This window comes from Pollicipes pollicipes, unplaced genomic scaffold (genome assembly GCF_011947565.3).
Source record: "Pollicipes pollicipes isolate AB1234 unplaced genomic scaffold, Ppol_2.1 Scaffold_7231;HRSCAF=8579_pilon_pilon_pilon, whole genome shotgun sequence".
Classification (NCBI taxonomy): Eukaryota; Metazoa; Arthropoda; class Thecostraca; order Pollicipedomorpha; family Pollicipedidae; genus Pollicipes; species Pollicipes pollicipes.
The window spans coordinates 672,150-683,837 of NW_023597034.1; the positions used below are offsets into that span (position 1 = coordinate 672,150).

At 58.3% G+C, this 11,688-nt stretch overlaps 1 protein-coding gene and 1 long non-coding RNA gene across 2 annotated transcripts; both read left to right on the top strand.

Moving 5' to 3' along the window:
- Nucleotides 1–373: 373 nt before the first annotated feature.
- LOC119110457 (uncharacterized) lies at nucleotides 374–4,157 on the top strand (the record flags this gene model as incomplete). The annotated part of the gene is given in 5 exon segments (XM_037234292.1): nucleotides 374–437; nucleotides 958–1,029; nucleotides 1,677–1,805; nucleotides 2,943–3,074; nucleotides 3,847–4,157. Coding segments are annotated over 5 exon segments (514 nt in total), but the record flags the coding sequence as incomplete, so codon positions are not given.
- Nucleotides 4,158–4,914: 757 nt separating this feature from the next.
- Nucleotides 4,915–7,175, top strand: LOC119110458 (uncharacterized). Its single transcript, XR_005095494.1, has 2 exons — nucleotides 4,915–5,553; nucleotides 5,634–7,175. It is a non-coding gene; the product is annotated as an uncharacterized LOC119110458 (long non-coding RNA).
- Nucleotides 7,176–11,688: the final 4,513 nt, after the last annotated feature.

Sequence of the window (11,688 nt, forward strand, 5' to 3'; positions counted from 1 at the left end):
CATTCATACTCATTATAACGCCGGCCCATAGTGCACTGTCTTCCACTGGCACCTCGTGGGCGTGCAAGAATGGCTACCCTCGCTGGGCTCATGGAATGGCGACTTTGCGTAGTCAAATTTGTGTGAGTACGTGCAATAGCGTGGTGGGAAACACCAATGGATGGCGCCCATTACTAGCGACGGTGGGCAGATGGTCACCTGGGTGTAGATAGTAGGCGTGTTCGCGTTGTCGGCATCAGTCGACGCTCTGGCGCTGCGCAGGGCGTATTGCCTCCATCCATTGCATTCTTCAGAGCAGGGTCCAGCCTGACAGCTGGTGTGGTGTGCAGTGGTCGCCGAGTGCCCCGCCGCTCTGACCTCGGTCCGTTTGCAGCATCTCGTCGCTGGCAAATGACGCGATCGCGAGTGACGACATGCTGGGCGGCGCCGGCTGCCGGGTAAGCGGGCTGTCAGGGACAGCCGTCCCCCGCCGGCCGCGTGGGCTCCCGCTCCTCCCCACTCCCCTGACGCCGTGTTGGGCGGCGTCGGCTGCCGGGTAAGCGGGCTGTCAGGGACCCCGCCGGCCGCGTGGGCTCCCGCTCCTCCCCACTCCCCTGACGACGTGCTGGGCGGCGCCGGCTGCCGGTAAGCGGGCTGTCACGGACAGCCGTCCCCCGTCGGCCGTCTGCGGTCGGCCATGTGGGCTCCTGCTCCTCCCCACCCCCGCGCCACACGTACACGCTCGGTCGAACAGGCGCCACGCTCGTCAGCTCGCCTGTCCGCAGTGGTCGGTGCGTGCGCCGTGCGGTATCGGGATCGGCCCCACGCTGCGCGTCGTGCGCTGTGACCTTCTCGAACGCGCCGTGCGAGGTGTGGAGAGACGCGCCGGCGGCGTGCGTCGGCGCGCTGGCGGTGCCGCTGCCGCTGGCGCGTGGCGGCGGGTGGACTCAGCTGACCTCGCGCGCGGCGCGCCGACAGGTAGCTGGCGCGGGACGGGACGCGGCGACGCCGACAGCCGGCCCGGCCAGCCACCAGAGACGCCGGCTCAGGGTGAGTGAGCGTCCGGCAGACCGCCGTCCGTGTCTGGTGCCGCTCGGGGTCATGCTGTCCGGCTGTCCGCTCGTCCGTGTCTGGTGCCGCTCGGGGTCATGCTGTCCGGCTGTTCGCCCGGTCGGCCGCTACGAACGTTCGTGTCGGCGCCATTTCCCTAGTGAGCGTGTTTTGCACGGTACGCCATTGCTGGCTCTGTCTATTCTGTTAAATACTTCCGAGGTTTCCGAGGTTTCTGTGTCTCCAATGTCTTGAGGCGTGCTCTAACCAAGCTTTGTCGGATCCCAGAGGTCCCATGTCAAAACTTGGTGCATCTTAACAGGAAATTACCTGGTGCGCCGTGTGTGCAACAAAGTTTTCAAACGTATGGCAGATGCGAGAGAATTGTTCTGGAGCCCACTTTTCGACAGCTTCGTTGGATTCTTTTCTAAGCAGTGCTTCGTCTTTTGTGGGGATGTGGAAGTGTAGCTGGCCACATACGGAGAATGTGGACCGATTGACCTGCCGACGAGTACCCCAGATGACAAGTGTGCCGGCTGTTGCCGGCCGCGGTGGACAACAGTGGCGGCAGCTCCACATCGGCCGTCGCCGGACGCTGGCGGTCGTGTGGGCGCGCGCTGACGGCCGCATGGGGGCGCTCTCCGCAGGATCCGCCCTGGCTGGAGGGCGTGGAGATGACCTGCGAGCTCATCAACCGGTACCAGATGGAGCCGCGCAACCTGGAGGAAGTGCTGGAGCGTGACCGGCAGGCACTGCAGCATATGCCGCAACCGGCGGTGAGATAGCGCCGCCGGTGGCGCCGGCTCACCACCCCGCTCGGCTCACCCGGCACCCGGGTGGTGGGCACCGGCTGGCCGGGGGGGGGGGGGGGGGGCACCACTCAGCTCGTGATTTGTATCTTTGACGTATCTTGCCGAGCCATGTATGCGTGTAAATTTTCGCGTTTTAAGACCGCAGAAGTTGAGTATTCGACTGGCTGGTGAACCTGATAAACGCCATTACGCATGGACGGTGTTTGACGAAGTGGTCTGTGTAAAGAACAGCGTTATTCAAGATTTGTTGAAGCCCGTCTTGGCCCGTGGGTTTGGTTTGATTTTGTTTAAATTCCTCTCGGGCACCTATGGCCCTTGCAGAGCTATGGGTTGAAGAAAGTGAAACGTGGTGAGAGAGACACCATCCATCAGCGTGCGTACTGACTATGTATCTTGGAGTCCTCCGCTACCGGGCCATACTTTGCGCAGGCATCCCTCCTGGGGCTTTGTGGGGGCGTTCTGGTGGCGCTTCCGCCGGGGTTGGAGAGGGGGCCTGCCACTTAAGCTGACCCACAACCACTTGTGACCGGGGTTAGACTCCTGTCTCAGACGCTGTCGTGTGTGACCGGGGGTGGGCAGCTGCCCTAGACACTGCCGTGTGTGACCGGGGGTGGGCAGCTGCCCTAGACACTGCCGTGTGTGACCGGGGGTGGGCAGCTGCCCTAGACACTGCCGTGTGTGACCGGGGGTGGGCTGCTGCCCTAGACACTGCCGTGTGTGACCGGGGGTGGGCTGCTGCCCTAGACACTGCCGTGTGTGACCGGGGGTGGGCTGCTGCCCTAGACACTGCCGTGTGTGACCGGGGGTGGGCTGCCTGCACGCGTGTAGACACTGCCGTGTGTGACCGGGGGTGGGCAGCTGCCCTAGACACTGCCGTGTGTGACCGGGGGTGGGCTGCTGCCCTAGACACTGCCGTGTGTGACCGGGGGTGGGCTGCTGCCCTAGACACTGCCGTGTGTGACCGGGGGTGGGCTGCTGCCCTAGACACTGCCGTGTGTGACCGGGGGTGGGCTGCTGCCCTAGACACTGCCGTGTGTGACCGGAGATGGGCTGCTGCCCTAGACACTGCCGTGTGTGACCGGGGGTGGGCTGCTGCTCCAGACGCTGTCAGAGCAGCTCAGCCAGCTGTACCAGGACCTAGAGACAGCGGGCGCTCCGCCCGTCATCAACCTAGGCGAGCGGGAGGGCACGAGCGGCTCCTCTGACGATTCGGCCACGGTTCTTAGCAAGAGGGTAAGTCCTCGTGCCTCGTCGGAACTCTGCTGCGCTCTCAGGCCGCGCCGCCGATAGATGGTGTTGTGTCGTGTTCGGCGCCGCCGAGAGATGGCGTTGTGCTGTTACGCTATGTCGTCAGAACATGCTGTTTTGTCTGTCTTCCGCGTGCTCGAGTGATTGCGATGTGGCGACGGTCTCTGAGTTTTTGGTATATGTTTTTGCATTGTAGCTAAAATGTAAAATACCTTAATAACGTCAAGTGGTAAAAATAGCGAAGTGCGCAGTCTTTTCGCTCGATGCTGCTTTTGCTGCTCGATGCTTCGTCCTAAATCTTCGCAAAGAGCCGGCCCACCAGCGCGCACTGGTGCCATCAGGTGCGAACCAGATGTACAGCCTGGCACCGCCCGAGTTCCCTCATCGGCCCCAGAGAGGGGCCTGTGCGGGGGAAAGCTGGAACGGAGGTCTGTCGGGATGGTCACAGTATGGCCCCGCTACTAACCCCTTAATCGCTCTAAAATAACCACTATTGGTCAACAGAGCTTTATTTCAACCCTCCCCCCCCCCCCCCCCCCTCTAGAATGCCGGTGGATCATTTTCTGGGGTGACCTCGACGGGGGTTACTTCGGCCGTGTTTATTCCAAACGTTTGTACCGCTTCGTGTTTAAAGGGCATGCCACTGTGCGAGTGGGCTGCGCGCAACAATGGCATGGCTCCACCCTGACGTGCTCGCACACGCCAGAAGGCCAGCCCACTGGACGGACCGTGTCCCTGACCGCGCCGCCGCCGGCAGCTGAAGCTGTCGCGCCGTCTGTGCGAGTACGACCGGCTGGCGATCATCTTCGACGAGGACTCTCCGATCCCGCCGCCCGACCTGCCGGCCTGCCACCCGGTGCTGCAGTCCACCTGAGCTGCCGGCCGACTCCGGCGCCGGCAGGCCGCGGCGGCTGCCCGACAACTGTCGGCACCAGCTGCTGCAAACCACATGACCTGCCTGCTGGTTGCCTGCGCCAGCTGCTGCAGACCACATGACCTGCCCGCTGGTTGCCTGCACCAGCTGCTGCAGACCACATGACCTGCCCGCCGGCTGCCTGCACCGGCTGCTGTAGACCACGTGGCGCCCCCCCCCCCCCGCGACTCGTGGTGCCCCATCGCCGGGCCACCTCGTGATCCGTGCGACCGCGGCGCTGGGATTTCTGCGGCTGTCCTCGGCGCGCGTGGGTGCACGCTCGGGCTAGGCCGCTCGCGACGGGTTCAGCCGGGCGGCTGCTGCCAGTCACATTTCCGCAGAGTCTGCCGTCTTCTGCTGGACGAGTGGGCAATGATTGGCCACCGCTTCCCAGTGACAGCTCAGTTGGCGGGGCTATAGCGTGAGTGTCGGGTGACAGGCCGTGCCCAAGGTGACCGCGAGCCGAGTGTGCCACTTCCTAGCGCGTCTGGCGCGACGGATCGACCGGTCGGCGGCGAGTGTTTGTGTTCGGTGGCAATGAGGCGTGGTGCGGTGGAGAGGCGTGCTACCGCCACTGAAGCCAGCTGTGGCTCGAGCAGCCTGCGGTGGGGCCTCAAAGGCAGGTGACACACGATAGCCCCGTGAAAATGACGTGCAGTCACCGGTGCGATGTTACTTTGCGTGACCTGTGAGTGCACTTGGGCCCAGGTGAGCCGGCGAGCCAGCAGCGATGGGGCTGCAGGGTGGCTGGGCAGTGTTCGGACGATGTCCCGTCTCGGCCATAGGTGTAAGGAGGGATGAGCCCGGCCCCGCTGCCGTCCGTGAGCTCGACCCGGCCGCGGCAGCCGTGCTCGTCCTCCCGCCGGCGGCTGTCGCTCGGCTGCCGTCGGCGCCCGACGCTGCCACCTGTCCGCCGCCAGCGGCCGGCCCGACTGGCCGCGCTGTGGTTCATGTCTCTACGCCACGCGCCTCCCCGTCCTCCCGCTTCGCTTTGTTCGGCTTCTGGAGTCGCCGAGATGCGCTGGACGCGCGCTGCGTGGGTCGTCCGTTTTACAGCAGCGCGTGGTGGACAGCTCGCAGCGTGGAGTGGCCTGTGTTGATGAGCTGTATGTGAAGGCACCACGGCGCGGTGCGGCAGCCAGACCTCGTTGGCCCATGGGTTCCGGGCGTGCTGACGTTCGACACGTGTTCCGGATAAGTTGGGATCTCGGCGTTGGTCCAGATCGCGTGCTCGCGGGCGGCGCCGTGCTTCGCCGGTAGGGATAGTGGTGCGGCTCCGCGCCTTGCGTGGGGCTCACGCGCAGCGGCTCTCTCTCGCTTCGGGGACGCCCGGCGTCGACGCACTGACCGCACATGGCGGCAGCGTCGATCTGCTCTCGGCGGTGGTGGAGGTGGGGGATGTCTGCCGCCCGGCGTCGACGCACTGACCGCACATGGCGGCAGCGTCGATCTACTCTCGGCGGTGGTGGAGGTGGGGGATGTCTGCCGCCCGGCGTCGACGCACTGACCGCACATGGCGGCAGCGTCGATCTACTCTCGGCGGTGGTGGAGGTGGGGGATGTTTGCCGCCCGGCGTCGACACACTGACCGCACATGGCGGCAGCGTCGATCTACTCTCGGCGGTGGTGGAGGTGGGGAATGTTTGTCACCCGTGGCGACGTTTCGCGGTGTTCGGTGGGAGGGTGTGCGTGCGTGTGTCGTTGATCACCTCCCGTGAGCGTCAGGACCTCTGCACTACTCCGTCCGCACACGCGTGGGGCCTGCGGCCGGTGCCCCTGCCGTCGGCGGTGCGTCTCTGCCGCCAGCGCTGCCGCGCCACGCTGTGAGGGCACGCTGGCGACGAGGCTGGTGTCGGCCGAGGCCTGGGCGCCGCGGCGGCATTCGCCGGCTTTCGCGGGACGCACGTCTCATTCTAGGCGGTGTTGGCGCCTGCCACTGAAAATCGGAATGCGTCGTGACACTTCCCGAGGCGGCATGCCCACATGCGCCGGCGCATGGCGACCTTCTTTTTTGCCTCAACGGACCTAGAGTGACATCTGAGGGGAAGTGATGATTGCGTCCTGCGGAAATGCCAGACAAAGGATGGCGTTAAACTGGCATATGTTGTTCGCCGCAAGCCAGGGAAGCGGTTACATCAATCTGGCCAATTTTTGTCGAGAAAAATCCAGTGCAAGTAACGGAAAACGGCCGCAACAGCATAGTTATTTCACCGCGATGCAGCGCACATTGCATACACTTGGATGACGACCGAGCCAACTCGCGCACGCTCTCGCCAGATCGACCGGGTGCACCGAGTCCTGCGCGTGGTGTCCGTGACAGTGGTGGCCTTGGTTCAGCTGACATGGCGACCGAAGCGAGGGATCGATGCCGGGCCGCTTCATCGCGTCATCGGAGACGATGCCCCTCCCCCAGGCTCCGCTGCTGGGTACGCCCTTCTGTTGTGGTTGTGTGGTGTTGTTTAGGCAGGGAGATCCTACAAGAAAAACCGGGACCTCTGTCCAGTGGGGAAAACCTGAATTCGCCAGCTTATGTGGAAAGACCCTTTGTTTTTAATGAATCATTCAATCCCGAATAATGTAAAGATGTGAAGGGAACGAGTCAGTCAGGGTGAGGACCTCCGACGAGAAAATGGACATATAGCGGAAGACGATTGGCGTCGGTGTAATAAACAAGCGACTGTCGTGGTCGTCGATATACAGGACACGCAAGCAGGAATGGACTAATTGTGAACGGGATGTCGCAGCGGCGGCGACGGAGGAGCGCGTTCGAAGAGGTGGCGACGGGTGCTCTTGGTGTGACATATGCGTGGTCAGACCGGCAGTACTTCTTTGAGGCGGTTACCTTGGTGGGTTGTGCACGTGCTGTAGCGTAGGTTCGATCAGCTGGAGGTGCTGATGGGTGCGTGGGCCCCAGTCACGCGGGAGATAGGAATGAAAGTATGAAGAGATGCTGACTGTTTTCTGGTAACGTGAGACTTTGTGTCGCTTTCTCGTCGGCAGTGTCGTTTCCATGTATACTGGTGTATCCAGGTTTCCGGAATAATATTGCATAAATCTGTTGAGGAAAGTACCGGCACGTTCTACGTACATCGTACATAATTGGATGAAATGGACTGTGTAGTGGTGAGAGCTTGTAGCGAGGATGAAATTCCGTACATATAACTGGACGTTGAATGTAGTCTGTTTTATGTGGAGCAGGGATATCAATATTGCTGTTAGTCCAGCTGTATGAAGTTTGTTGTGACCTGAAAGGCGGTCTGATTTACGGTAATGGTGCACGAGGGCGGCCTCTGCGGTTACCGAGTTGGGAGCCGCTAGTGTGTACGTATTACACGGAAAATTATGTTCGGTATAGGGTCGCGTCAAGAGGACGCGGGACGGGAATTGTGCCGCAGGGAATGCACGGGAGATCAAGCGCCCGTTGCGCTCGAATAACACCGATGTTTGGATACTTAGTTCCACGTTTGTGGGTGCCGTTGGGGTGGTGATGTGCGAGGCTAATGCATGTGGCATTGTCAACGCGCGCCGCGACGCGTGCGTAGAGCTTAGGGCGCTGCTTGTTCGCCGTTGTGAAAGGAAGAGGAAGGAAGTGGAAGTTGTGGAAGCTGGAAGTGTCTGCTAGCATGTTCGTGCATGAGGAGATGAGAAGGCTCCCAGTCACTATGCGGATGGCGGAACGCTGGATGGCGTAAAGGGTTTAAATTTTTGGGAGTAAGCCTTAAAAAAGAAAGCTATTGTAGCCCAAGATGGCGCGCCAGCGACTACAGAAGTGAAGGGGAGTGCGCCTACCTGCGCCCCACCGCTCTGCAGCCGACTTGGCTGGGTAGGTCTGCGTTTGGGGTCCGCGTGGTCGCGCTGGCACCACGTGTGAATATCATTTGGGGCTGGACTTATGAAAGGCTTGCTCTACAACGTCCACCGTGCGCCACCCCGCCGGGTCCGGGGCGGGGCCAGGCTGGCCTTAAAGGTGGAGTCCGGGGCTCGGTGAGTGCCAGGCTTGAGTTCGACCTGATTTTTTAATGGGCTCGGGGCCGGCTCACAGATTTTGGCATCGGACTCGGCTCATGGTTCATAGCTTCCAGTGGGTTTGATTCAGCTCAATTCAGTCATCGCTTGTGGGATGTCTGTACCATGCGATATCCATTGGTTCCTGGCCGAGAACTGGCGAACTAGAATTAACAGTATTGTGATTGTTGCTTCGACATTGCAATAGCGGACTACGCGCTAATTTTTAAAAAGCCTTTAGACTGATGCTGTGCCTATGCTGCTCGCTTTACAGTGAAATGGTTTATCAATTTGTCTGAGAGGTGAAAACTGAAAAAATGGACCTATGGATGGGCCCCAGGCCGTTCCCTTGGCTGCGCCCCTGGCCAGGTCGTCGGCATCCAGAATATTGAAAACGTGATAAATGTGTTCAATATGACAAACTATTGTTTGTGATCAGAAGAAGAGGGTTTAATGATAAAATACTCCCTAGGGGAGTACGGTCCGGCGCAGTGGGAGCAGTATAGGTATTTCCACAGTGCACAGAGAATGTACATTCCGTTAGAAAGTGTCGGATGAAGTCGATGAGCCAGCCGTGATTTACGTGCTGTTAAATTATGTCGTGCGCACAGGACGTTGAGGAGGGCAGCGTGTAATGAAACTCTAATAAGAGCGTTACCGCTGCACTGGCCCGCAACCGGTGGCGTCGCATTGTATACTTTCAGTGGGGTGGAGGGGAACTTATCGCACCAACTGCCTCGTATGCTAGGTCGGTCTGCAAACGTTGGCGGGTTTCTCATGAAGTGGCACGGGCGGTTCAGGACAAAAGGAATGGGCTACAATATGCGATAGCTCTGCTGCTACATTCTTGTGAGGCGTGAATTTGAATTACATCCTCTTCCCCCTCATTTGTAGCTGGGAACTGGCAGCACGGTGTTTGAGGTGTAATTCGGTGCTATAGAAATCCCATAGCGTTGGTATTTTTGATTACTTTCTAAGCAGCATTAGTGGCGTGAGACAATGTTGTGCCTAATGGGTTAATGCCGGGTCAACAGGGTAGCACAGCGGGCTTTTGCGGACTGGACCCCTAACTGGCAGTGGTGCGTCGGGCTGCGGGCTGACATTTTGGAAAAGTTGCATCTCTATCCCCGCGCGTCGGCCACAGCGGAGAGCCGTATGTTACGATGTGTCTGAACCGGCCTTTTCAGCACTACGCGTCGCGGCACCTTCTGCACCCACTTATAATCAGACCGCTGACACTGCCCCTCCCAAATTAACTATCAATGGGGGGGCAAGCTGTGCTGTTCAATAAAAGTGTAAATATGCCATATGTACTCGTACATTTACATGAACCACCGGTAGCCAATGGCAATATCTCACACTGCTCGATGTACATACCTCCGCGCAGGACTCGCCTTTATCTGCGAAAACTTCCAGCAATCAATCCGTCTGTTCGGTATCACAGTGTATGCTCGACCAAGCCAATCGCAATACAATCAAGCCTAAGGCATATCAAGCGTAACCGCAGTCGTCATGCCGTCGTTTGTACCGATTCAATCCTTTTGTTTCCGGCAGAAACAGTCTTCATCGCACTGTCCACAAAAGTCGCTATACCCTCCCTTCTCTGCCCCCTGGTATTACACGGCCTCCTTCTGAAGCTTGCTGCTTGCCACCGTTTAAAGCGAGTGCCCTACCTTTTGGGCATGTTTAAAAAACGCGCTGGTCAAACCCCAAGACTAGTTAGTCTAATAATTTAGCTGGGTAGTGCCACTACAGTACCGCCAAGGCATAAAAAGAATATCACCTTTAGTGACTTGCGAGTTCAAACCACGCTGCCAACGTTTTGTAACGTCACTACGTATCTCCCTAGCAGTCACGATCAGCGCCATTATGACAACCACCGTGCACACCTCTGCTGGTGAGAATAGAAGGACGTCTGGGACTGGCTCAGCGGGCGCGAGCCTGTTACCGAAGAGCGCATTGGTTGAAGTCTGAACCAGTGCATTGTATGAATCATGTGATGCTCTCATTCCCAGAGCCAAAGTGCGCCTTGAAAAAAAGCCACATGGGGAGCGTCATGGAGGAGCAATTCAGGCCATAGTGTAACCTTTCGTTGAATTTGCGGGATAAGGACTTCATGCTCACATATCTTACTGTTTTAAAGTGCTTCAAGTTTTTGCAGCATTCACTGCGCAAGCATTTTGACGCATAAGTGTGTTTCAAATATTACAAAATACACATGTTGAAAAAGCAAGGTAAACGCAATGTACTTCTTTCATAGTGGTGCGCAGAGACTTCAACAGCAGGGTCGATACTTTAAATCAGAACCCTGAGCCATTTAGAATTTCGAGAAACAGGTATTGCTGATCAAATCGCACACGTCAGATGTAGCAATAAGTGAAAAGTAAAAAAGGTGAGATACTATCCTAAAATTGACCTGCTCGCCATGAACTTGTTTTGCTTCGTCCCGATATTTTAACATTTAATACAAAACCATACAGGTCCTTTGTTCAACGCGAATGAGCGCAACGCGTCCCACACCGCACAGAGGCCATGACACCGCCGCTTCAACATGAGCACGCAGCAAATCAAAACAAACGCACGAAAAGCTCCCCTTCGAAGGCTGCGATTTGGACACAGGCTGACGCTCACTTAGATTTTCAGACACGCTTCACCTCCGGTTGTTACTCCAGTCGCACTAACCGCACCATCGCACACTTCATCACCTGCCCCGAACTCCGGCCCGTGCACCGATATATCGCCTATTACACAATACCACAGACCGACGTCCATAGCCCCCTCGATTATGTGTGATTCGCAACCTGAGCTTTATGGCTGTTCTTTAGTTTTCTACGCAAGAGATGCCTTGCTAACTACGTTTAAACATCGAAATGTCACGCGATTTCCGCTGCAGAATGACCGACGTGCAGGTTTTCCTCATCGTCAAAATATGCTTTCCAAGCTCAAGCTGACAAAGTCGTGCCAGGGTTCCTCATAGAGTTAGAATCCGTTTTTTGAACAGCGATGTCCCGGGATGCATTACAAAACAGTTACATGGATGCACTGGGTCACTCCCGCTCTGCTGCGGAAAATTGGCGCGGCTCCCATCACGGTAGAACCGACCACGGAGCCGGGGCGGCTCCCGTCACTGGCAGAACTGACCGCGGAGCCGGCGGCGGCTCCCGTCACGAGCAGAACCAAACACGGAGCCGGGGCAGCTCCCATCACTGGCGGAACCGACCGCAGAGCCGGGGCGTCGTCCGACCCCATCCTCTAACGCCTCCCCCCTCCCCTCCCTCCCACGCACAACCCGGCACGTCTCATTCCGTGACAGTCGATCTTACGTGTTCTCACATCTGTTTTATTCGACCTTTTTTATGATTTTTTTTTCAGGAGTTATTCCGAACCTGTTAACCTGATGGATTCCTAGAATCCGCGCCCACGACAAACCGTGCCTGTGTGGGCCTGGCCCATCACTTATTACGGAGCCATTACGGAATTCTGGTTCACCGACATTATTTTGCGATGAAAGCTTAACGTGCTGCCAAGATCGGCCCGGCCCGTGCTGTCCTCCGAAGTCATTTGACCTTGAACGCCTGCTGTCACCTGCCGCAGGCCATACCAGTCGACAAATATCCAGCTTGTAAAGCGGTTCGAACCCACCCCGGTAAGTCATGCCCGGCTAAGAAGTGGATGCACGTAA